At 39.0% G+C, this 27,259-nt stretch overlaps 1 protein-coding gene across 1 annotated transcript in view; it reads right to left on the reverse strand.

Annotated features, from left to right (window-relative positions):
* Positions 1-3,239: 3,239 nt before the first annotated feature.
* The window catches only part of NECAB1 (N-terminal EF-hand calcium binding protein 1), a gene marked incomplete at its 5' end in the record, with an annotated part of 58,331 nt that continues 34,311 nt past the window's right edge, over positions 3,240-27,259 (reverse strand). The window contains 8 exons of the mRNA XM_082046439.1: positions 3,240-3,615; positions 6,536-6,627; positions 7,770-7,847; positions 9,931-10,043; positions 11,553-11,606; positions 16,895-16,971; positions 20,325-20,437; positions 20,987-21,123. Coding sequence (XP_081902565.1) covers positions 3,587-3,615; positions 6,536-6,627; positions 7,770-7,847; positions 9,931-10,043; positions 11,553-11,606; positions 16,895-16,971; positions 20,325-20,437; positions 20,987-21,123 — 693 coding nt within the window. The 3' untranslated portion in view covers positions 3,240-3,586. The remainder of the gene's footprint in view (positions 3,616-6,535; positions 6,628-7,769; positions 7,848-9,930; positions 10,044-11,552; positions 11,607-16,894; positions 16,972-20,324; positions 20,438-20,986; positions 21,124-27,259) is intronic.

Consider the following 27,259-nt stretch of genomic DNA (forward strand, 5'->3'; position numbering starts at 1 on the left):
TTATAAAATGTAGATTGAAGGAAAACCATTCCATAATTCTTGGCCATGTTACCTGAGAAGGCACCTGAAATCAAAGAAAAAGTGAAGATAAACTCCAAACTAATATATCTAGAGAAGGCAATGATTTCAGGCCCCTTCTGTTGCAGTGCAGCGACATCAGTCTGTCATGTTAAATTGCCTTCTTTGTTTGACACCATGCTTATTGAGACAGGCTGTCAGAGTTCGACCATTCTGCACGGAAGTAGACAACAAGTTGATTAATAGTGGAAGGCCTTGAAGAAGTACAAACAGCTTTAGTTTTGCTGTGAACAGTGTTTTCCAGATGCTGTGTCTTTCTAATCTGTTAGTGATGAGACAGTTATAATCTACAACCTTGTTTTGGGGTTGTTTTTTTTTTTTTTTTGCTTGTTTGTTTGTTTTTCTTTCCTAAGCATGTTTTTGGTAGCTTTTAATGAATTTTCCCAGAATCATTTAGTTTGGAAGGGACCTGTGGAGATCACCTAGTCCAGCTCCAGTGCCCAAGCACTAGTGTAAGTTGTCCAGGATCATGTCCAGTCACATCTTGAGTATCTCCACAGGCAAAGACTTAAGAGCCTCTCTGCAGAGAGATTGCACAACTTGTTGCAGTGCTCGGTGACCCTCCCAGTAAAAAAAACAACAACAAAACCACAACAAAACAACAACAAAAACACACACACACACACAAAATTGGGTTGGGGAGGCTGTGAAAGCTGTGTCTCTCTCATCAGATTTTATTGTATGTTTCCAATAGTTAAAAAGAAAAAACAAATAAAAAAATCTTTCTCATAGCCTCTGTGGTTTCTAGAAGGGTGGGAGAGATAGGCTAATATTAAGGACATCCTGTAGCATAGCTGATAATGATAGCGAGAAAATATCTGACTGTTACTGTTCCTGAAATCTCTAAGGTAAGTGCTGAGCTGGATTTCTGTGCAGCTTTGCTTGTGGCATCCTGATAACAAGTTATCTAAAGAGAGTACTTTTTAGTAGAGCAGTACCAGAAATGATAGCAGAATGTTCGTATCCTGATGATACCATTATTCAGGACTTGTTTTCAATGGAGTATGCAAAACTACTTAATTTACTTAAACAGAACAGCAAGTGGTGTTCAACTGTTCCATTATTCATCCTCTTTCCTCTGCACTTCAGTTTCCCTCATGCACCAGATTCTCTAGTTACATGGGAAAATTACAGTGTGTTGACTGATCCTGTGTCACTCCTTTTGCTGTATAGAAACCAGAGGGATCAATGAGATGCATGTGTAAATTAAATGAATGATGCTTAAAAGGGGCAAAAGGAGGCATCCAAGTAAATTCCTAATGACAAACAGACAATCCTACAACATGTCAATGATCTTGTATTTTAGAGTTGGTGGTTGTCAACGGTTTGCTGAAATGAGTGTTCAGGTTCCTACCCATCTTAAGATTTCTGTAGTTGTGAATTTTTGAAGTTACTGCTGAAGTATATAGCCATCTGTGTGTAAAAGTCATATTTTCAAATGTAGAAATCTTCATAGAGTGACTTGTACAAGTCTGTTGTTAAAGTTAGTGGGCTGTGGGTTGTATTTGTCCTGAAAGACATTGAGGTTTTTGAGATGTGGAGACCAGGCCTACATACACACAGCTAATGATTTCAACTGAACTGATATTACTGTGTTAATAAAGTCTGACAGGAAGCTTTCAGATTAGTGAAAGTAGAACTGTTAGCATTAATTAAAAAAAAAACCCAAATTGTTAAATGTATGTGGATTAGAAAAGGGTTATAAGCAGACCCATGAAAACTTGGCTTAAATTACCTCTTATGACTGAAGTAATTTGAGGGTTTGTTTGTCTTACAGGAAAAGAGCAACCCTTTTATGGACATAGGCAAGAAGTGACAGGTTGTTTGGAAGATGGGAAATCCATCAATGAAGGAGCTACATATGATGCAGATCTCTGATATTTTTGATGGTACTTGGGTACCTACAGGTCAAAGTCGGACCCCATGAAACTTACCGAAGTGCCTGTTTCTTCCTGTAATTGCCTGAGTACTTTAAAAGTCAAACCTTTAATTTGTAATGCCTGAGATGGTAATACAATGACAGTGAAAATAAATAATACTACATTTTGCTGTGACAGAATTTTGTGCTTGAATTGTCTGTGTTACGTAGCTACATAGTTTGTCTGACCATAAAGTCTGAACCAATACTTGACTGGTGCTTTTTGCTTGCTCCCACCTCCCTTCCTTAGCAGTAGTAATGGAACAACAAATATTGGCTGTGTCCAATCTCAGATGTCTTAGGGTACGTACTCCTCTAGCTTAATTTCTTTTTTCCCCAAAACGTCACTTGCTTGCTTTCTTAATTTGAATTCTCTGTCTTGACACAAGACTTTCCTTAAAATTTAGGGAACACGTACCTTCTTTCAAGGTACAAAGTCTCTCATTACTAACAGTTTCACTAAAATGAGAAATCTCTCATCATGAATCAGAACAAGAAAACTGTCTACACTTTGCATTAATAGAGTAGAACCACAGAATCATTTGGGTTGGAAAAGACCTTTAAGATCCAGTCCAGCCGTTAAACATAATTGCAAAGTCCACCACTAAACCATGTTCCCCCACGTACACATCTTTTAAACGCTTCCAGAGATGGTGACTCCACCACTTCCCTGGGCAACCTGTTCCAATGTCTGACAACCCTTTCTGTAAAGAAATTTTTCCTAATATCCAATCTAAACCTCCCCTAGCACAACTTGAGGCCATTTCCTCTTGTCCTATCGTTTCCTACTTGGGAGAAGAGACCAACATCCTCCATGCTACAACCTCCCTTCAGGTAGTTGTAGACAGTGGTGTCAGCCCCTCAGCCTCCTTTTTCCAGGCTAAAAATGACACACAATGTGTAGATAACTCATGTCCTCAGCTAGGAGCTGGAAAAGGAGTTGGGATACCCTACATTTACTCGGGGCCTTTGTTTAGGCAACTAATTTTGCCTCATAACTCCATTGATACAATGGAAGCTAAAATGCCTTGGTCATGTGCAGATGAAGAGAAAATGGTACTGCCTTGTTCTGTCATAGGCAAAACATTTCCTGTATGACTGAAGTTCTGTATTAGCACAAAGAGTTGTCCCTATGTTTGTTCTACTAATTAATGACTTAAGCTTCTTTGAAGCATAAGTTACTTACGAAAATGTTTGTTCATGTTCATATATGTTTCTTCTGTAAAAGGAGAAAACAGCAGCATTAATATCAATTGTTTATTAACATAAGACTAAAACTTTGCACAAATATTTAGTCATACCAGCCAAGATGCACTTTTTTGTGACAGTTTGGACTGAATATACTCAATAAACAGTTCAGCATAATTGTCTTATGTCACCTTTTAGAATGCATCATTTCACTGAATTAGTCACAATAAGAGAAGGCAATAAATGTGCAGTTATCCATATTTTAAAATAGAAAGGATCACATCCATAATAACCAACAGAGTCACATCATAAATTCATAACCCAGGACACCTGTACACTGCAATATGAATGTTATTGTAATGAAAAACAAGGCAACATTAACATTACTTGGAACCACAGCTTCTAGTTGTTATTGAGGACCCACCACGATGCTGAAAGAGAGGAGAATTTATTTAGTTACTTGTTATCACAAGCAGCATTTATTTTTCTACCTCTTGTAAAAATCCTAAATAAAATAGCTGTAACATAGATAAAGAAAAATTCATTTGTATATGCAGCTAATACTACTTTATTTGAAAGCTGCATACTTTCAAGGACAAAACTTCTCTAGGCATGAGAAGAATATTTAGAATACTAGGAGAGCTGAGTATAACTGGTGGGGCAGTGGCTTTAGCACAAGAATTTCTCTTTCTTTTTGATCACATCCAGAGAAGCATTAATGTGTCATAGGTGTGACTGCATAGAGTTAAGTGCCCAGATCCCAGAGAGCAAACCACATAAATCATCATTCCTGTTCCACTATGTCTGTCCATATTTCAGGTGAGTGCTGTGTCCCCTGGGGGGTTATGCTGCCTTTAATGGATTTCTGTCCTGGTGACGTTATTCAAACCTAGTGCTGTTCCTTTTGCACAACTCTAGGAATTAAGAGTGTTTTGCCCCAAAAGTAAGAGAACTGATGGACTTGTAATTTCTGTCAAAGAAGATCTGTAATCACCAGATTATAGACATTTATACTTCTTCCCCACAGCCCTTAACCTTTGCCCTTTTCAAACTGAACCTTATGCAGAGAGGAACAACAAGATATATGGAGAGATAGGAAGGAAAGGAAGGAATTGTGACTGTATCTGAGATGCTGAGTCCCCTTAGCACAGGAGTGTTCGAGGCTCAGTAGGTTTTGCACTACGGTTTGAGGATTAAATTAATGAACACAACTTGTTTCTATGAATGTGTCCATAAAGCCTTCCACTTTTGGCATTTTTCTGAAAAATGTTATTCTTGAAGAAGAATCTTGAAAAGATTTAAGAATCTTACTGGAATTTGAGCTATGAAAGCCTAGAAGTCTCTGACACATCAGTGGATTAATGAATTTTGACCCCAAACCTGCCAATTTAACAGTTTTTTTCATGTATTACAGTGTCATAAACGTTCAATGATTTTCCCCTAACTTCAAATTTTTTCAGCAAAAGGTTCTCCAGAGTCCTCAAGTCCAGATCTTACATAAAGATTGGGGATTCACTGAAGATATACTGGGTGTTTCATGGCATCCTGGTAGATTGGCCAGGTGGATTGGGCAGTTAACAGGTGTGCAAGTGATCATAATAGGCTGTGGTTCCTGCTAACTGATGGCAAATGAATTTGCTTTAAGATAATATTGGATCTAACACTCCTGAAATCCCATGTCTTTCTGAATCATTCTTAGGTAAGTGTATCCTTATTAATTTTAATTAATCAGCTGAGTGAAGATTTTAGGGTTGTAATCTTTGAATCAGATTCAGATTACGAGTTAGAATTGTTTCAGTTCTTAGTTAACCAGGTGTGTAAAAAACTGTAGATGTGTCTGAGCTAGGGTGAATTTGTTTTTAAAATGGAGCCTATCCTTGTGCTAGTTGCAGACAGGTTGGGGTTTTTTTCCTAATTTTACACTGGTGTCACTTCAAGGTGTCTAAAATTCTTTCATAAAGTGTACTGGTAGTATTGCAGCCATCATTTTTTACTTCATGAACATTTTCTGTCTTTCAAATACAAATATGATTTGTATAGCTCAAAAATGGGAAGTACTTTCCATGAAACAAAAGTTCAAATGTCTGCACAGACTTCTAAATTATAGAATATCGATAAAATTGTAAAACTAACTGTGAATACGTTACTCCCCTTTGCCCACCCCCACCCCAGCAAGGCTGCACAGTGAGAAATGTGGTTTCTATGGCAACTGTCTGCCAGGATGGAGAGCTGCGGACTGAAATCCTCCTTAGCAGGCAGAGTGGATGCTTTAATGAGCATTTGGAATCCCATTTCAGACATGTCTACATTTAGGCATTGATAAATGATGTTTACATTTTATTTTATGTTATGTTAATTGCACTTTACCTGTGAGTAAAGCACCTCTGGAACACTCCTGGGTCATACCTGGTCTAGCTCTTGGACACAAAGTAGTTTGGGAAAAGGCCGTGTTGTTTTCTACAGCCAAGTTTGTCTTATATCCAGCAATTTCTCAGTAAGATACAAAATGTGAAGGGTTCTTGGTTCATTAAGTGCAATCTCCTGATACTGCAAGAATCCCTGGCATATAATTGCATGTTCAGATCAGGTTCATGAGGTCTGAAAATGTCTTGGCTGGTTTCTTTTAAAGAGAAAGCTCGGGTATACAACCATGTAATTTTTTTTTTTCTACTGGGTGGGGTTTTATTATTTTAAATTTAGTCCGTACTCAGACATAAGGGAAAATGGGGTTTCATTGTAGTAGATTTGTGTTGCACAAGATAAAATTGTTGCTGTCCTCCCTCTGTAGATGTGAGAGTGACGTTTGCTTTGCTTCGTCTTGCATTCTCAACTATAATTTCTTTAAGAAGATTTTGCAGGCTCATTGGTTTGTGTCAGAAATAGTAATTTGGAATCATTAACAGCTTGCTTTTTCAAAGCAGTTTGTTTTTTTTCCCTGTTTCAACATAGCATAGCAGTAATTGGTTAGTAAATATCAATTATTAGTAATTAAGATTTGTGTCAGATGATTAAATTGAAGTCCTCCACAGTAAGCATTTTTTTGCCTGAAAATCTTAATCTATTTTACTATTCACAAATAGTGTTGTTTCTTCTAGATATTTCCTTAAATAGTATATGCTAGCGTATCTTTGTACTATATAAGATAAAGCACTGTGGGTATTATTCTTGCTGATGCAGTGTACATTTCTGTGCTTAAAATGAAAACATTTGGAGCCCCCTTCTTCTCCATACTTTGCTAAAGAAGATCTGATTAAGGGTGATACTATGGAGTGGGCCTACGTATAGAACACACTAATATAGTAGAACTCTTCACATGGAACAAACAAAGTATTGTGAAAAATGGATATTTACCAGGGACCAGCATTGTTGTGATGAGCTCTGGAGTTTTCAAGAAGTCCACATTACTTCTTTGGAATGTCTTGCTATAATTCATTTGAAGGTGGCTAAATTATTGTAAAAAAGAAGAAGATACCAAGTTTTTTAAAGCAGCTAAATTTTTTTATGAGCATCAGAAATTTTACAATTGATGCTGTAATAGAGATTTTTGTGCTTTAAGACTCCGGCAATGGTGATAGTGGCAGAGGAGACCAGATAAGCTGTGAGGCGCTTGCATATTCTATTAAACACAGGTTTCTTTCTGTACAGTTAACTGTGACTCTGATGCTCATCTCTTGGTTGTGACCCACTGTAGTGTTGATGCATTACAAGTGTTCTTGAGTCTTCCTGAAAGTTTTGTCCAAAAGGAAAGAAACTCAGCTTCAAGAGATTTCTCCGTCTTCCTTTGGAATGTTTTCTGTCTACCGATTTAGGACCACAGGGGTTCGTTGGTTGGTTCTTGTGGTTGTTTTTTGTTTTGTTTTGTTTGGGTTTTTTTTGTTTTGTTTTGCACTTTTTTTAGTTTTGCTTTTGTTTTGGTTTGGTTTTCTTTTGGTTGGTTGGGTTTTGTGTGTGTGTGGTGTTTTTTTTTTTTTTTAATAATAGTAAATGTAGTTAAAGAAAATATTTTTGTCTCCATTTCTTAACCATCTGCCTGCTGCAAGCTATAATTCAGCTGACAGGCCTTTTAATCATTATAACTTCTATTTTGGGCCCAAAAGAGACACCCTTGGAATCTTTTGGATGGGTTTTAGTGATGTGGATTTGAGAAGCTTTGGAGGAGCTCCCCATGACTGCCTGCATGCTTCGGTGTGTTACTGGATGGCACCGCTCTTGTCTCACTCATGGGCTCCTTTTATTTCTTTCACTGTCACTAAACTGTAGCAATATTGCCATTTCCCTAGTCTTTTGGCTCTGATCAACTAACATCCGATGCCATTGCTTTCTCTATTTGCTTTCAGACTTTTTATGTGCTATTCAAGTTAGCTTTGTCTTTCTGGCATTTTTATTTATATGTTTCAGTATATTTTAGTCTTTAGGATCTGAAGTATTGCCCTGCAATATTGATTGTGATATAATTAGCAAGAGATCCATTAGCAGTATTTAAAGGAATTTATATTCAGTCTTGCTGCACAATTGCTTTCTAAACTTCAAAACTGTCTGTATTACCAAAACAAACAAACAAACAAACAAAACCCCCAAAACTTACCTATTCCAGGCATTGCTGTTCTTCCAGAACTCATAAACAATGAAGCGGGAATCACTTGGAAGCTTCTGTATGGAAACACTAAGAATTGTAGGACAGAACTAATTTAATCAAACATGACAAAGTTATTGGACATACATATCTTATTCCAAATTGCTTATGAGTAGGAACCAAATGCAGTGATTTCTGAACAACAAAACCAAACCAAACAAAAAACCAACCCAAATAATAAATTTATCAAATAAGTGATCATATACTGCAAATTATATGAGCTTTTTTAACAAACAAACAAATGAACTCTTGGAGAATTTTCATGGCTTTTAATTTATTAATATTTTATATTACTGTGCTTACAATTAATTTCTCTATGAAACTAATTTTTCATATCGCTCTAATAGTGTCATCTATCTAAAGAATTGCTAATCAATAATACAGAAAATGGATCAAACAACTGTGGTTCAGGGATGATCAGCTAATACAGCATATTGCACATTGTAGAACAGTTCATGGAAGTTTATAGAGTAACTTGTGCTGTTTCATTGAAGAATTACACTGTGAGAAGTCATCCTTTTGTATGAGAGCTGCATCAAAGCAACAGAGTTTAGTTGTTTTGAAAGCAAACATTACTGAAGTATAAAACCAGACAGGCTGATGTCTGCTGCAGATACACTTTTAAAATAATACCCTTGGGTACTATTTACTTATAGTACTCAGCTAATAATTTATCATGGGTGAAAAATGACCCACGGAATTTCTGCTGATCACTTGCACAGAACCATCCCATTTATTTTCCTGAACATAAAAGTTTTATAGCATTTAGGGTGCTTAATGCACTTCAGTACTCGAATTGGTGTTTAGATGTACAGCACAAAACATATATATCTGTATTTCTATGAGTACCCAAGTGTGAGATTGCTGATCTTACTATTACTGATGTGCTTGCAAACTGGTCTCAGATCATATCTCATACTGTAATAAGCAATAAGTCATATGATTTATTGGTTTTCTCCTGCTGTACGTGGAAGTACATTGTAAAATAGCAAAAATATCAAGAACTGTTGGAAAAAAGTCTGCCATGGACAGCTACAGTAAAAAGCAACCGGTAGGTGGCATTACAGATTTACCAAATGTCTGTAAATGTGGGAAAGAAACGTTTTGCCATCATTTAAGTTGCATTCTGAAGTCATGTAATTTCTTTCCCCTGCCAAGTTTCCAGCCACTAGAGTGTTTTGCTGGATGTTCAGTTTTGGAAGGTGGCCGGGGAGGCTTCTTTTCTATGTTTTTTCCAGCTCTTGGCAGACAATATAATTTTATTTTCCTCATCTCTGCCTTTACAAGTGAACTACTGTAAAAAAGGTTACTCTACTTCCAGCTTAATTTACTTTTTCTGGTGTGTGTGAACACTACTGATAGAATCTGAAGTGTGATAATCTCATAGCAACAAGGTTTATAAACTAGGGGTGTGATAAGGAAACTTTGAAGCCTTTGAATATATAGGAAGATCTTGTATTGTATACGCATTATACAAATACTTATTTCGTAATGGCCTGTAGTGTTTAGAGTAGTAGCTTTCTCCAGTATGTTTATTCTAAATTTATTCACTAAACTTTATTCTTTTGTTTTATTCTAATGTTTTATTAGTTCTAACGGAAGCAAAGCAGAAATACACTATTTAATTGGCAATTTTGCTTTTTAATTTTTCCCCTTCTGTATTATGAATGAAAATTTTAAAAAGCCTAAAGGGAAGATTCTGAAAGCTGCCGAGCAGAGCACTGGCAAACAAGTTGATAAGTTGCTCACTTGCCAAGTAAGCACAAATGAAGGATCGCAAATGAGTTTTCCAATAAGGAGTGACAATTCACAGCTTCCAGAAGCTGTGAATTGATGAGCTGCAGAACTGAGAAGCCTTAAAAGATTGTCTAGCATCTTTGGCATAGCCTGTGTTGTCGTATTGTGATACAAGTTAAAGTCTGCACACCTGCTTTGACATGTCTTTCTGGTTTTAGTTGTCTTTGAAAAGCTGTCTTACACACATGCATAACCAGCCAGGAAAGAAGATGTTACAGATTCTTTCTTCGTAAATAATCCAGCTCCACTTAATAGTTAGTCAAGAAATCAGACTACATTCCTTCCTTTGGACCAAAGACAATAACGTTGCACTTACTGCAAGCAGCCACCCTGAGCAGAAGCAGATTCCACGTACTGCTTCAGAGCAAGCCGGAATTCCTCAATTTCTTCTTCTGTCACAGACATCTGACGCTGAACAATCATTATGTGCTGATACAAAAACATGACAATATTACTGCTGTATCATACTCTGAATTCCTTGTACTATAAACTCAGAAAAGTCTATTATAAACATATAAAACCCACAATCATCAAAGAAAACCCACAAAAGTTCCTTCGAGGTTTGCTGTCCCTGTTTTAGCACTCTGGAGAAGTAGAAATGCTTGAGTGTGGCTCTTATGTTGAGGCAGGCTGAGGCACAGAATGGAAACACCCAAAATGAGTGCCCACTCCAGAGAAAGCAAGAGACATCCAAAGCCGGGATGTGAGAGTCTTTTCGGAAGACTGCAAAGCAAATTTTGATCTTTGAAATGTTCAGTAATAAAGTCAGCGCATTTCCTTGGATGAACCTGGGTGCAAGTGGGCATGAGGTTTGAGACAAGAGTATATTGCCACAGTCTGCACCGGATGCAGTGTTACACTGGATGAGATGCTTTTGTGGTCTTTTACCTTTTAGAGCTCTGACTCACACCTGAATGAGATGCCTAAGGTAGCCCATGTTAAATGATAAACAGAGAGTGTTTTTTTCCTCCAACTTTCTGCAAAAAATGAGTAATCTTTATAAAAAGGACTATGGAAACACAGGGCAGTACAGGAGACCTATTCATCCCAAATTATTATTATTATTGTTTAGCTAATGCAAGCTTGTCAACTTTACTAATGAAATATTTGAAGAAAGTCTATGAGCTTCTTAATTAATACAACTTCACCTCTTGTACCAGTTTTTGAGTTGTTTCTGCCATGATTATTCATACTGTTATCTCGTGGGTTATCCCTTCTTCACAAGCAGCCTGTCTAGCAATATTGTATAATCTCATTTAAAAAAGAAAAAATGTAATACAACTCCTGTAATGAAATAAGGAACTTGATGGATCATCTATTATGATTATTTTTTCATGTGTATTTGACTTGCATTTTGTTAGGTTCAAAGCCCTGAATTTAGGAATGCTAGTGTATTTGAAAAATGCATCTTGATCTTGGGATATAACTTAATTAAAGTAAGTTTATTTCTGTTTATGGTTTTGGTTTTGTAAGTTGTAATATTGGTTACTGCTTAACATTAGATACTCTCCCATCTTTGCTGGTAAGGCTTCCTATAGCAGTTGTGGGACTGTACAACTAGGATTTAAAGCATGCATGCAGCGTCAGGTGATTGGGAGCTGAGAAGATATACGCACATAAACACTGAAGCGAAATTCAGTAAATCTTATTAATGACACCTTTTCCTTCTATGTGAGTGAAGTTTTTGGCTCACTGTATCATTTGAAAACAATGCAAAAATGAATATAAACGTTTTGCCCATATATTCTAAGTTTTGTTGTGTTGTCATTTTGCACAATATATTTTGCTGACTAAAATGGATTCTTACCACTGGGAAAAAGTGAAGATGGTGGTTCTTTATTTATTATTTTTTAACAGAAGAGATCAGGTGAAGTTGCTGTCTCACTACCTGACATTGAAAAGCAAATGTCAAAAATCATAATCTTGAAAAGCACTTACAGATTTTGCATTTTCTTCCAACACTTCCTCTTGAAATGGCTCAAGTTTTAGGTCCTTTCAGGCAGTTGAAAAGAAAATAGAAATATAAGAGAATAGAATACAGCTGCACTCTGCTCTTACCTTTTTAACAAACTATTCCAATAGCTAGATTCTATTTCCAGAAGTTATAATTAAATCCCTTCTTTATTAGTTGTAACCCAAACACAAGCATTGCATTATTTGCAGAAGCCTGCACATTTAAATTATTAAATCCAACACAGGCAGTTCTGTGTTATAAAGCTGAGCAGGTAGTCTTCCATTTGTATCAAATCCGCTTGCTCACAAATGTATGTTGGGTTTAATTCAGAAAAGACCTTCAGAAGAGACCTTCTCAAATTGTCAGGTGGACTACAGAGATGAGCAAGGATGGTAATCTGAGATGAACTATCAGCTATGATTATGGCACCAAAACCTTTATACAGCAGAAACTTTTTGGGGTGGGGGGGAGATAGTTGCAAGGGACTGTTTTCCAGCATTGAAAAATACGTGCACTCTGCTCCAAGTCAGGTTTCTGAACTGCTGCACTTGTTTCTGAGGACAGACTGGGCAGCAGCAAGAAGAGGCATCTGTGGGGCTGCAGTGTGCTTGCTTAACACGCCAACTGGCTGCACGCTTCATGAGTCAGTGATTCATACAAACACCATATAGTAATGCACACAAAATTATCAGTTACATGCTAGGCACACGCAGTACCCTCTAACCCAGTGCCATACGGATATTCTAAAAAATATCCATATGCCTGAGAAGAAGCAGATAATTTTGCAACAAGCAGCTGGAGTAAAATGCACCGTTAGTGGTGCTTTGCTTCTCATTGCAAACAATTCTTGTGTAACAAAGATTAAAAAAACCTACTTGCAGCTGGGTAGGGATTGATTAACCTCAGGTAGCAGGCGATTTGCTAACACAAATTCAGTACTCGCTGAGAAGCCAATGAGGTGTGCAGGCAGAATTCAAATGAACAGGGAACCTGCACCAGCAGCAGAGCTCGGCAGGAGCCAAGCACCAGTCGCAGTTACCGCTGTGCAGCTGAACCTCTTCTGCACAATGTGAATAGAAGGGCATGAAATGGGGGAGAGGCGGGGAGGAAACACCCAGCTCATTTGTCACTGCAGATAAAAAACCTGAGAAAAAATACATATTCCTGTGGCTGTTCCTTCCAGTGCATTTTTTTTTTCTGGGGAAAAGTATGGAAAAAGAGAGGAAAGGGATGACTAGAGTGAACTTAATTCTAGTTTTTCCAGTATATGACTAGAGTAAACTTAATTCTAGTTTTTCCAGTATATATAACTTCAGAACTTCAGGAAAAAAAAATAAAAAGAAAAAGGATGACTTATGGGATTAATTCATAGTTAAATTCACCTGTGACAGAAGATAGAAGAAGAGTTAGACAACACTAAACCAACCATTCACCAGCTAGTTTTCCAGTAGGAACTACTAAGGGATGATTTGCTGGCCCCCTCAAGAAGTTAAAAATAATTTCTACAAGTTCTTCAGTAATATTATGTCATTAGACATGACAGGACTGCACACATGAAGTAAATCTACACAGACAGCCTGCTGTGACCTCGGAGCATGTGAGCACTGGCACACAGTCCTCAGTTCTGTGTAATGAGCGCTTGGGCATCACAGAATCACAGAATGTCAGGGACTGAAAGGGACCTCAAAAGATCATCTAGTCCAATGCCCCTGCTGGAGCAGGAACACCTAGATGAGGTTACACAGGAATGTGTCTGGGTGAGTTTTGAATGTCTCCAGAGAAGGAGACTCCACAAATTGCCCGGGCAGCCTGTTCCAGTGCTCTGTCACCCTCACTGTGATTAAGTTTCTTCTCAAATTTAAGTGGAACCTCCTGTGTTCCAGGTTGTACCCATTGCTCCTTGTCCTACCATTGGTTGTCACCGAGAAGAGCCTGGCTCCATCCTCCTGACACTCACCCTTTACGTATTTGTAAACATTAATGAGGTCACCCCTCAGTCTCCTCCCAGCTAAAGAGACCCAGCTCCCTCAGCCTTTCCTCATAAGGGAGATGCATTGACTGACTCAGTGTTGAGCATGAGTGAAGGAGCCCAGTGTGGAGATGAGAGCTTGACCAGACACTTATTGTGCAACCTGGAAATGAAATAAAAACCGACCAAGACTGCAGCTCAGAGCCGAGGCTTTGTGCCGCCTTCTCAGTCCTACCTCAGCTCAGCTGAGGAGTGGTAGCTTGTGAAATTGCCTCTCAGTGTGATTGTGTGATCCTGCTAATCTGTTTCAGGGCAAAGTCAAAAAGAAGAGTTTTAGTATAGCTGCTGAAAGACAGCTGAAGTGTAACACTTGGCTGAACGTGATGGGTTAACCTGGAACATGGGCTGGGCTAAAAATGGTGAAGTTACTGCCGAGAGATGATACAAGTAACAGCCTCATCCCAGGTGGGAAGTGCTGACCTACCACTTGATATTTCTGCTTAATTCATTTAAGTTTGAAGTCACTGGTCATTTGAGCAATCAGTTTTGCTTTTTCTTGACTTTGCCTTTTCTTGACTTGACTTCATAACAGAGTAGATGGACTGACGATCTACTGCTAAGAGGTACTGACATCCTTTTTGCAATACATGCCTGTCCCGGTCATGACCCAGATGCTGTTTTGCTAGATGCTGTTTAAACATGGGTCACAGGGATCTCCTGCAATAAAGTGTAAAATCTAATAAAATTGGGAGAACTGTTGTTAATACAAAAGAATTCTCACAGCCTTTTAAATACACCTTAGGATATTTTATTGAACTAGAAGTTTTATGATTTCTGAGTTGTGTGCCTAGTAATCTGGGTTTTTTACTTCACAGAGGCCGGAAAGAAGGTGCAAGGGAAGACCAACCAAAGGAGTTGGTCCTGGAGAAGCTGCACAAATGGTGGACTTCTCACCTCTCACAGTTAGACCTGACCGTGAGATACAAAGTCAATGAAATGCAAAGTTAGGCAAAAGTGAGTATAGTCTGTCTATTGGCAAAACTAGGCTTGTCTAATTGCTGTGTTTTATTAATCAAGTTTTATATTGATAAGGAGATAATTATGGAAGGTCTATGCCCTGACACTGTTTCTCTTTTCAAATTGAGTTTCTTTGTCATCTGTAGCAGATTGAGTCATTTTAGAACACCCTTGTTGTACGTTTATATACTACAAAATGGTTGGCTGCTTCCTGTAATGTTTGCACTGCATTATTAGTGTATGCCAGGTTTCTTTTTTCAGTAACACTCTTTTAAAAGTTAAGTTTCCCTAAACTGCTTTTGGCATCAGTCCACGTTGGGAGGTCACTGTGGGAGGCCAGTGAGCTGCTGCTTCCGAAGCAGAACTGGGAGTAAAGCTGAACTAAAAGAGAAAGTTACATTTCATTATGGGCTTGGACATTTCAAAATACAATTTACAGCTATTCAGAAAAAATCAAGTTGCTACTAAAATGTCATTGGCGTGGCAACTGCTGTGTAATTGCTTTTCTCATGCAGAAATGACCTCTGTGAGGAAGCTGCTGTGTGCAGGAGGATGAGTCTGCCCTGGCCAGGGGCTTAATGCACTGAGCAGATCATGAGTAGCTGCTGAGTATAGTAAGGAGCAGAGTGAGAAGCTGATAGAAGTTTTACAGACAGTGCCACGAGGAATGGCCAGATTTCACAGCCGGTTAAGGAGAAGTGATGCGAGAGACTGTCAGACCTGAGGGATAACCAAAGGGAGAACTGGACTCCATTTTGGGAACAGAGTCTTGCAAGGCCAGCAGTGCTGGGGTGACTATTGATAATGCAGCTAATCAGTCATAAGGCTGAGATCACAGAAATATCAAATTTTGGTCCGAAACTGGGACCAAAGGGGAAAAGAATTAGGAGCAGATTGTTCATTTGGGAGGGAGCAATGGCAGAGAAAGGTCAGCATGCTTGTCTTGCTGAGCCCTGTGCCAGATCACCACCATTTAGCCTGTCTTCTTGTTAAATCCCTTACTTAACTATTTTCTAGGTATATAATTTTCTACTGAACTCAAGTTGGACTAGCGGGCAAGGAAGAGACACTTGTCTGCCAGGACCCAAGGTCTGAGCTGATGCCTCAGCAAGGGCTGTGGGTCCAGCCACAACTACTGTGTGGACTTGAAGCCCATGACAACATTCACAGGGGAATGTTCATCCTGATCAGCTGGAAAGAAGGAACAGGATCGGGCTGTTGCACTTTTGTGTTTCTGCAGGTGCTGCCTGTTTGCAGGTGCAAAGACACCCATGCTGGTGTGCGTGGATCCCCATCTCTGGGATACATGCAGAGCCTCACGCGTGGTGAGCACTGACCTGCAGGCAGGGGCAGCATCAGCCACACTGGGACTGGAGCAGCTCCTGGATCTGAGAGAGTTTCAACCGAAAACCTCGCCTCTACTAGACCAGGAGGAAGAAATACTCTGAGTCCCAAAATCCCCTGAATTCAGCCACTCCCTTAGCGCCTATCTGAAATTGTCCATCTGCCCTTCAATAGGGACACTTTATGTAGAGAATGACACAGGAATTTATACTTTACTTTTTCTTCTGCTCTTCTTTCTTCTCCAAAAATAAAAAAAATCACCTCACACAGACATAAACCTACTTATAAAACTTAGTGTAGCAATAAACCTGATTGAAAACAAAAGAAATAGATATTTTCCGTACAGACAGATGGCACTCGGGTTTTTAGAAGCCCTGGGAAACATCGTTGGATCAGACGGGTCATTTGTCGGACTCCCGGAGGGCTCTGCTTTGGCGTGGGAACTGCAGGAGGTCTCAGGGCTCTGGGGCCGGTGCCGTCCCTGAGCTGGAGCGGCTCCTGAGGCTCCCGGCCGGGATGATGGGATTTGCATCAGCTTTTGGATGAACTGTACTTATTAAGGAAGTGCTTCAGTCTTAAGAAATTAGTATTCTCTGATGCAGAAGGAAGAAACAAAACTTTCTGTCAAGCTTTAGTGGGAAAGTTTGGAGAGGAAGAGGAAAAATCAGACTGTGAAAAGAGAGGCTTGTCCCATGTGCCCCAAAACAAGCATAACTAAGTACAGTAACATCCTCCAGTCATAGAATAATGCAACTTTTGGATCTGTGGTGATGCGAAGGGGAAAGAGGAGCTTGGGAAAATCATGTCATGCTTTCATGAAATAGGAGAGAATATGGTGAAAGGAATATGTAGGTATTTAATGAATGTTAGCTCTCTTAGGTAATATTGAAGTTTCACTCATTATCGATTGGAAGGACTGTGGCATTGAAAGCATTTGTGGTTTAAGGATTGCTTTACTGAAAATGAGAGGAGAAGCAGGTGAAAATAAACACATACCTTCTTTTCCAGCCTGTCAATCAGCTTTTGCAGTCTGTTTATCTGAGTCATCCACTGGCTGTCTTCCTCAATCCAACCTTTGAAAAATATAAATAATTAACATTTATAAAATATTACTAAATGCTGGAACGTAGTGTATTCATTTATTTTATAAAAATATTCATTAATAGCTTACTTTACAATTTATTTTGCTTCTTGAGGATTGTACTGCAGCTAGTTCAATGTTCATTTAGGTGTAACTAAAAGAAAGCACTATATGAATTGTTTTCTTTCTTTTTAAGATCAAATAGAAATCAAATACAGAGTGAAAACTACATTCTAGATTAATGCCAGTGCTTTTGAAATCGTGCTGATACCTGAAGAAAGGAATGTTCTTCTCTGCAGATGGAAGCAGCTCATAACCTGAGCGCCTTCTGCTCAAAATGCAAAATAATCCTGGGGGACAGTGTATGTGTGTGTGCGTTAAAGCTTTTTCTATCTTAATATTTTTCTCAGTTTGCCATTTCTTAATCTTCTTTATGTGAAAGTTTCTATAAAAGTAAGAGCAAGCAAGCCTGTCTCTAGGATTCCTTTCAAGTACACCCCATGGAGGGACCATGTGCAGTGTCTTTTCTGCAGTTCCTCTTTCCCCTGGTGAAGGTGAAAGAATCACAGTCAAGACTGTCTTAAATATCCTGGCATGGCCAACACAGCCAAGGCGATGGGATCTTCCTCCTGCAGAGAGACAGCAAACCTGCTGTAGGGCCCCGACTCCAAGGACATTGCTGTGGTCAGCCTGGCGCTGTCCTTAGGGTCCTGCCATGGTGCTTCCAGCAGGATTCCAGGATTATTCGAACTTTAGGAGTGTATATGTTCCTTCACGATTCAAAAAATACATTCTTAGGAACTGCAGAAAAGAACTAGTTGTGTGTACATGTGCAGCTAAATGACCTAGTTTTTTGGCATGGCACGTTCAGGAACCTGATATTGAGGGATTCCTGAAAGAGCCTCCTGTCTCGCATGCATTGGGAAGAAAGGGCTTTCTCTTTGTTCGGAAAAGGTTCATTTAGCTGAAACACCTCTTTTTTATACTTACACTCTGAGGGGTTTTCAGCTTTGTTAAGTCATTTGCAATATCCTGGCTTAGGGGTTTTCATATGTCTGTCCATTAACTATGTATATAATTTTGCAGTGGTCTCTATAGCTGATTTAATAACACTAACTGGATGTCCCTTGCTAATGATTCTTCTTTACCTTTCCAAGCAAACAGCCTTCCTAGATGCTTGGTGAATTTCAGCAATATGATTCTTAGGACTGATCCTTCCTATACTAGATTTTTCTAGAATAACATTCTGTTTTTGAGCTGTGTAATTTTTGCTTGTGCTGATTGCAAATTTTGACCATCTCAAGACTGATTATGTTTCATCATAATAACTTTCCTGTGTCTATTTTTCTCCCAAGTCATGGAATTCAGCAGCAGAGGAAAGACTAAAGACACTGGATGTTAATTATTTTTTGTCTCTTTATACAGATAAGGCATGACCCTGTCAGAAGGCTTCCTAGCCCTCCATTTCTACTGCAGTCATACTTGTGACTGTATAATCACCTAATGTCATATAGAAAAGGTGAAACTAGAAAATGTTGTTCTACAAAGCCACAAGCATCTCTGAGAATCTCTCAAGTCTCTGGAAAATTTTGCTTTGCTTAAGTCTCAAGAAAATTATCTATTAGGTGGAAAGGATAATACTCAAGGAAACAGATAGGAGCATTATGAAAGCAGTTCCTGGCATCACCCACCATGTGAATGTGTACATAAGTGATTGCTCTAAGGAGAGAGGAAGGTTGTTTATCCGAAAGGGAAGATTTTTCAACACATGCTCTTGATATGCACATTAATTAACCTGCTTATTTTTCAGCTGAGAGTTCTTGTGGCATTGGACAGTGTCTTGACCAGACAAATCCTCATGCTGGGGACATACCACAGGTGTGATATTTACAGGAGGCAGAGTGTGGCTTCACCTGAACAAGTACAAAGGCTTGAGTGTTGAGTTTGTATTCACATCTTCAGCGTTACTGTGCATGTGGGCAGCAGGCAGTAAGGAGGAAGACCAAGTGCCAAGACACAGATCTTGTCTAGGAAAGCAGTCAGCTGTTAGCTAGCTGTTAGAATAGCTGTGTAGAAAGATTTTAGCTCTTTAAAATTACATGAATACAGTAAGAGTATTTGGTACAGTTTGCATACGTATAGGTTCCTTCTGAACTGTGTCAATTAGGAGTGCAGCAACAGGTTTGTTCAGCTTAGAGAAGACTGAGAGGAGACCTCATCATGGTCTACAGTTTCCTCACAAGGGGAGGAGGAGGGGCAGATGCCAAACTCTTCTCTTTAGTGACCAATGACAGAACCCAAGGGAATGGCAGGAAGACGTTCCAGGGGAGGTTTAGGTTGGACATTAGGAAAAGGTTCTTCACCCAGAGGGTGGTGCAGCACTGGAACAGGCTCCCCAGGGAGGTGTCACGGCCCCAAGCCTGACAGTGTTCAAGAAGAGACTGGACAACACCCTCAGACACATGGTGTGAACTGTGGGGTTGTCATATGTAGGGACAGGAGTTGGACTCGATGTTCCTTGTGGGTCCCTTCCGACTCAGGACATCCTGTGATTAAGGCCGTGTGACCTTCCTTCTTATGAACACCAGCAGTTCACAGCAGGGGACCAAACATAATCTTGCATCATTATGCTGAATGAACAGCATCATTTGGTGAGTGGCAGAAAGTGAGTCATCAATGTGAGTGACAGAAGGGTCTTCAAAAAAGGGTTAAAAAGGAAGAGGTAAGCACTTGGCTGCCAGCAGTCAGAACTGCATGAGCGGTCAAGAAGTGGGCTTGGCCCACCATGTACTTTGGTGTTTTAGTCATCTTCATGCTTTGATTCTGAAAGACATCACTAAGTCTGAAGATGTCTTCATTGCAACCTCATGTTTAATGTCACTGTGTCTAAAGAATCCTGTTTACTGAAGTGCCCCCTCATGTTTTCCAAAGAAGAAATGCTCTTTCCGATTTTTTAAAAAAATCATATTAAAGAAAAGCTCTTTTTTCCTCCTCCTTATACAGAACCTGGTTCTGTATAAGTTATAGCCTTCACCTTTTCATTCTTATCTGCAGGCTACAAATATTACCTAAGAAATGTTGAATCAACCCACAGCCCCAAAATTACATCACGGTTTGGCCCACAAGAAGGTATTTATTTTTTATCAGTTCAGATCTGTGTATGTGTTTATTTTCTTTACAGTTTCAGCTAATACCTTCTATATTATATTGAAGATTGATTTCTGTCAATACAGTGTCTTAGTTACCACGTATAAATTAAGCATTTGAGAGGAAGATACATACATTTTTTTTCTCTAGATGAGTGTGTATGCATCTTAAATATCTTTAAAATGTGAAATACCGTACCTGTGCTAAAAAGAGGGCTATTTGGCGACAGGCTGTTGTTCCTTTGAAGCCTTCGAGCTGAGCGTTTTCCTGGCCATTGAATTGAGAGCACTTCTGGTTTTGTTGGGCCTTGTCTACAGAGAAACACAGGAGAGACTTCATGAGGTAAAACCTGTGGGAGAGCTCTCAGCCCTGTTCTCAAAAGAATGTGCTTGCATGTTCCTCTTTGAATTAAAAAAGGAGAAATACCTATTGAAACCACTGAATTATTTTCCAGATTTTCGCTGTTACTAATTATTTGTTTTGAGGTTGCTAGTCATTAGAGAAGTAAAAAAACAACCAAAAAAAACAAACAAAAAACAAACAAAAAGAGGATAAGAAGGTTAAGCTGGTATAAACCAGGGAGAGAAAGCTTTCAAGGAGAGAAAGCTCAAGGTCAGTGTCTGTCTGGGAGTGTCACAGGAGTTTCATAGCATCTCTGCAGAGGAACTAGGATGACAAGAACAGCTAAAAAAGTGAAATACGAACTTTAAACATTGACCCCTTCAGCTTAAAGACTGAATAAACAGCAACACGTTATTCCCTAGGTCAGGTTGCTGGACGAAATGTAAAACGGTGTTGGAGGTTCACCGTGACCCAGCCCCTCAGCCCTGTCACTGCAGCTGGGCAGAAGGTTCGCTCACCTCTCCTGCCGAGTCTGCTCCTCCGTGGTTTCCATGGCACACTCCAGGGAGCTCTGGAGGGACTGAAGCTGGTTCAGTGTTTCCTTCAAAAGAAAGCGAGTTACAAACTGCTCCAAATCCGAAGCTTCCTGATAGTCCTAAAAATTACAAGAAAAAAATAAGCTAAGGATTTGCCTCCTTGGTGAGAATTATGTGAGATGAGATTCAGACTTCATTCAGGAAGGAAGCAGATTGGATGGTTTTGTGCTTATGCATACAGACCACACAAGCAACCTGTATGTTTCTGGATGAAAAGACCTCTGAATTTCCAGTTATAGACACTGATTCCATCCAGGCTGAGACAGGTACACAGTGGCACAACATAGTTTGTACTCAAAAAACCACCCTTTTCCTTGCATTTCTTAAGTTCAGTTGGTGGCAGTACCACATCACTTCTTAAGTATTGAAAAGTCAATAAATGACTGACAACTGCAGAAGTGAATTTAACGTTTTTATTCAGATCTACTCTTGTGAAAAGCTGTTTATCTAGCCCACTGGCCTGTCTCTGACAGTGATTACGGGAATAGACTTCAAGCAGGGCATGTGCTTAGGGATGCAGGTTTGGAAAACTCCACCAGCAGTTTGGCTGAAGGACTGCTTGTGCTGGAGAGATTGCCTTCTGATTTTAACAGTCTTTGACTGATTTTTGTTCCTTTAATTTGTTTAATTATTTTTGAACCACAAATTTATGTATTTCACAATTACATGAAATGCATCTAAATGTTGGAGTTGGAGCTCGGTGTTGTGGTTTAACCACAGCTGACAACCAAGCACCACACAGCTGCTCACGTACCCCGAGGGGGCTGGGGGAGGGAATCAGAAGGGTCAAAATGAGAAAACTCATGGGTTAAGATAAAGACAGTTTAATAAGTGAAGCAAAAGCCACACACAGAAGCAAACCAAAACAAGGAATTAATTCACCACTCCCATGGGCAGGCAGGTGTTTAACCGTCTCCAGGAAAGCTGGGCTCCATCATGCATAATGGTTACTTTGGAAGATAATCACCATCACTCCCACCCCCCCACTTCCATCTTTTTCCCCCAAAATATATACTGAGCATGACATCATATGGTACTGAATATCCCTTTGGCCAGTTTGGGTCATCTGTCCAAGCTGTGGCCCCTTCCAGCTTCTTGGGCAGCTGCAGCCTTCTTGCTGAAAAGTCCTTGACACGGTATAAATATCACTTGGAAACAACCAAAACGTCAGTATGTTATCAACATTCTTCTCATACTAAATCCAAAACACAGCACTATACCAGCTACTAGGAAAAAAATTAACTTTATCCCAGCTGAAACCAGGACACTTGGTTATTAGAAAATTTGCACCTACATTTAGCAGTCTGTAGTGGTTCTTTGTGTAATGATATTTGAAATACATTTTATATGTTAAAAAATATGACTATTTTGTGTAGATAATTTCAGAAATAAATTCTTAGGCCTGCCATCTTCTTGGACAAATGAATCATATTTCCATGGATGGGGCTGACTTTAATGTCTCTGGAAAGCTCAGATCTCTAAAACCCACTTCTGTGGTGACATGCAGGTAATGCTGTGTGAGGGGGGTCACAATAATATAAACACCTTCTTTTTTGTTTTCTCATTAATAAATGTAATAGAGATGATAGAGCCTCTGCTTACTGTGTAGAGCTCCCATTAGGAACAGAGAAGGAAAATGGACTTGCATCTCTTAAACTCTGAATGAATTTTTAGGCTCTTACTCTAATGAAAGCATCCTGGTATCTATTTTTCGTGTGCTCTAAGTCTGTATGTGTGCACAAAACCCACTCAGCTGATCTTGAAAGCCTTTGGGTACGATACTTTCTGAAAGGGTTTCATAAAATATGAGGCACATTGTATGAATGTTTTCTCTAGTCACCACATCTGAAGATAGATGTTGGTCTGTTATCTCCAAGCTTTAAAGAAAACGTGATATTTGAATGGTGTTGCCTCCTACTATAGCTGAGAACCCATTTGAGTATTTTTGGCAATGCATATGGATTTTTTTTTAGCTCTTCCCTGTTGTTCCTGATGTGAATTACAGTCGAAATGCCTTCTCTCAGAATTTTTGCATGTATGTGTTTGCAATCAGAGCACAAATATGTGATGTTTTGAAAATTAAATGTAAAATAAAAGATTGTAAGATAATAGCTTTATAAGCATTTTGCTCTCAAATGAGAGCAATCTCTTCAAGATACATGTTACTGAATTAGTTCTTATTCGAAGATCTCTGCTGCAGAAGTCTCAGATGTTAAACCACTCATGAATCATTAGAAGTTACTTATGTAGCCAGGAGCTTCATAGTCCTATATTTACTTCTTCTGTCTTTGGATTATTCAGGTATGAGCCACTCTCCAACAAATACTTTCTTATTTATACATTTTAGAAACAGATATCCATGGGAGAGTGTTTGTCTTTTGAATGAATACCTGAGATTCATACCAGTCCTGTAAATAATATTTATGGCAACCACTATGATTACTAAAACTTATTATGCAATAGGAAGGTTGATTTTTTTCCTCTTCTTCTAAATTGTGTCTATTGTAACTGATTTAAAACTTTGATGCACCTGACAGAGATCATTTAATTTCCAAAAATGTTGATTCTCTGTAGCATGTTAGAACAATATGTGCAAATCTGTGTAGCATGGGCATCTAAATAAAGCCCTGCAAAGGAAATCCAGGGTATGTTTTTATTTTTTAGCTTTTGCCATTTTTTTTTTTAAATAAGTGAACGAAACATGACAGAACTGACTGTTTGTTGGAAGTTTTTTGAGGGGGATAATCAAAGTGTTTTAAAATTCTGGGTATCCAAAGAGTAAATGCTAAAGACACCTCTATATAGCTTCCTGCTCACAGTCATGGTATGGTGTTTTTCATCAGAACTACGGAGATTTCTGCATTGCACCAGGATTTAGCTTTTTTTTTTTTTTTCTCCTGTTCTGTTGTCTCATAAGTTCTATATTTAAAGGCTTCCCTATGGAAAATGTCCTTGTGGTCTTTAAATATAGCTTAGAGTTATTAGGTACACAGAGCTTTTTTGCAAAGATGGGCTAGGCAGGCAGGATGCTAACATCATCTGTTGGAGTCTGGAATTATCAAAGACTTTTCCTTATGTGTGTTTTACCCAAATATTGGTGTTTACAACTCTTCTATATGGAACTACTTAACTCTCTTAATGCACCCAGTTGGGCAAATGGTTACTCAATATTTCTTTTAAAATGATGTCTCTGACGCTAGCAATTCTGGGCTTACAGCAATGTTGAGCAATTTTGACTCCTGCCTGCTGAAAGACAACTACTTCTACCTTTCCTTCTGAAGTTCTTCAAGGATCATGGAAGAAGGTATTCAGTATATAAAAATTGTCAGCATTATTACAATTTAAGTCCTGTAGGGAAAAATATTGTCTATTAAAATTCAACATAAACTTCAACTCCAGCTCTCAGCACTGACGAATTACCAGTCATGCTTTGTTATTGTTTCACCACTCTACTTCCTACAGAAAAGGGCCTTCATTTGCATTTTATTAAAGGTACACTGGTACAAGATTTCGCTTGAAGAAAGAAAATTTTAATTCTGAATGAAGAAAAACGTCTATCAATTTATTAAGTGCATGTGATGGTAGAATCAGTTTAACTGGCATGCCCAGCATTTGTGTTGTATTTACTGCACCACCAAGTAGTAATGGGACCCACTGATAGTGTCTGCATGTAAACAAGAAAAATGGCCTATTTCTTGAATTTCATTAGCTGTAAATTACCGTTCATTAGCATATACATTATAGTGCACAGCATTTTGGGCAGTCCAGATGAACTAAGCCTGTGTTAACATATCATTCTGCTTGTTAGTTTTACTGATTGTGAATGAATGTGGGTAATTTTCCACATCTCTCTCATCAAGAGACAAGCGTGACCTTTGTGAGCAGCTAAGATTTGAGTTTCCATTAATGCAACTGAAAATACACATAATTAGTGATTTCCCTGTAGAAAAGGTCACCGTGGTCTTTAAAACTGGCTTATGGCTGTCTTAAAAGGTTCAGAAGAGTTTCTCCTTTTATAAAGGCAGAGGAGGCGGGGTTTAGGTATTTCCTAAGGGAGTCCACATCTCAGGGTTACTATGGGTTCAGCAACTCTGTTGATCTTCTCAAGCCCTGGTACCAGCTCCAATACCCTCCCCTTGGGGGACCTGACACCACTCTGGTGCACTTATCAGAAGAGCAGCTCCTTGAGGTGGGGAAGGAGGGAGATACCTGTGTTCAATTACTTGAGGCAAGCAAACTAAACTGGTTTGGGACAAAAAATAACTTTGAAATTTCTCAGAATGGGTGGGAGCTTAGGCAAGAGCTTCACAAACTTAGTGGGAAAGTGTGTCTGGCTGTCTTCTAGTCCAGCCCGCTGTTCGGAGCAGAGCCGACCTCAAAGCTGGTTCAGGCCGCTTGGGGAGGGACATGTCAGATGAGACTGGAACATCTCCAAGGATGGACATTATACCATCTGTCTTCTCATGCTTTTGCTATACATCCCTGAAAAAGACTTTGTGTTTTTGTCTTCTCTATAACCCTTCTTTAGACAGTAGAATTAAATCTCCTCTCAGCCTCTTCTCCAGGCTGAACAAACCTCGTCCCCTTGGCCTCTTCTTCCTATTTTGCTATATAGTAGTTTATGTTTTATAACATTTTATAACTTATTCATACTATGATGATTATTATTAATTTATTTATTTAACCACCACTGTGAGACGGTTCCTCTGGAAAAAAACCCTTCAGAGACCTCAGAGCTATTCAAGTACCTAAGCAGGAATCTGCTGACCTACGGTGACCCACCTTGTTTCCAGTCATTGCCCCAGAAGAGGGTCTCCTCCTATCCCTGGATCTCCTGGAGGTCCTGTGGGCTATTTGTCAGGCCTATGCAGACATCTTGGACACCCCTGAATACCCCAGGTTTTCTAAAGTACCACTAGATGCCTGTTTAAATCCCTGAATACTTCCATATTGCCAACTTCATTTCATAGGAAAACTATGTTTTTGGTGATTAAATGAGCTTTTGCTAGTTTACTGAGCACAGAATAGTTCATCATCAGCAGCAGGTCACATTTGCAATACCAGAAATAAAAGCAATAGAGCAAAGTTTGTTCTTACTGAATAGCTGACAAATAGCAATAATTTTATGGCTTGATAGCGTGAGGAAGATATGCTCTTTAGTCTGTAAGTTTCTGATTTTCAGTATTCACAAGTCAATAGAACCAAAATGTCAAGCATCTTTAAAAACCTGGTCTATTTTTATCTATCTACATCATTACTCAGTGACAGATTTTATTTTCTGTGCTGCAGGTTCCAAAGTTTCACTTCATTTTATTTATATTTAACTGCAAGCTATGGAATGTAATACATCTTGCTGATAATGTTATGTTTATTTGGGTAATAAAAAAGTTAATATTAAATATTTTAATTAAATATGCTTCCGTGTTTTACTGTAAAAGATGTCAGAGAAAGAAGGCTTAAGGAAACAAGCCTTCCAATGTGTTTGTGAAGTTTTGCTGAGTATTTAATTTTTAATGCTTCCTGTGTGCAAGATGAAGAAGCAGTGAGATAAACAAAACTATCTCAGAGCTTGTACTTTGATCAGGAAAATATCAGCCTGGCAGGTACAAGAACAATTGACACCAATGAATAACATGTCCCCACCACTCCTGTATAAGCAACTCATGCAGATTCTCCATCCTAAGGAGAGAAATGATCAAATATCAAATTGCCATAAGTTCTTCTGAAAATCTTAAGATATGTTGTGTGAGGATAAAACACAGAAGTTGAACACCAAAACAGAAGGGCTGTAGCTTCCACAGCATCCCCTGGTGAGGTGTCTTTTATATTAAAAATATTATTCTTACAAATGCAACTCAGTCTTTTCCCTGCTGAAACATGTTCTTTGCTATATTTCTCTACATTTTTGGCTTTGCACCTTCCCTTCAAGCGACAGAGAATGAACCATTCCTACACCACCTTCCCAGGTGCTATTTCGTTTGCCCAGGCTGGAGGAATCTGGCCCCAGAGTGATGACAGGAAGGCTCATTTCCAAGTGTCTTGAACCTGCTGACACACTGGTACATTTTCTCCCATCTCGATATTTTCGCTTTCAGATAGCACAGGACTGGAAGACTGGAGAAAAGCTCAGTTCAGGAAAGCTGTGCTGACAACCTTTTCAAACCACAGGGGGCAATAGAGTACACAGAAATTAAG

Source organism: Streptopelia decaocto, assembly GCF_964273445.1.
Source record: "Streptopelia decaocto genome assembly, chromosome: 2".
Lineage (NCBI taxonomy): Eukaryota > Metazoa > Chordata > Aves > Columbiformes > Columbidae > Streptopelia > Streptopelia decaocto.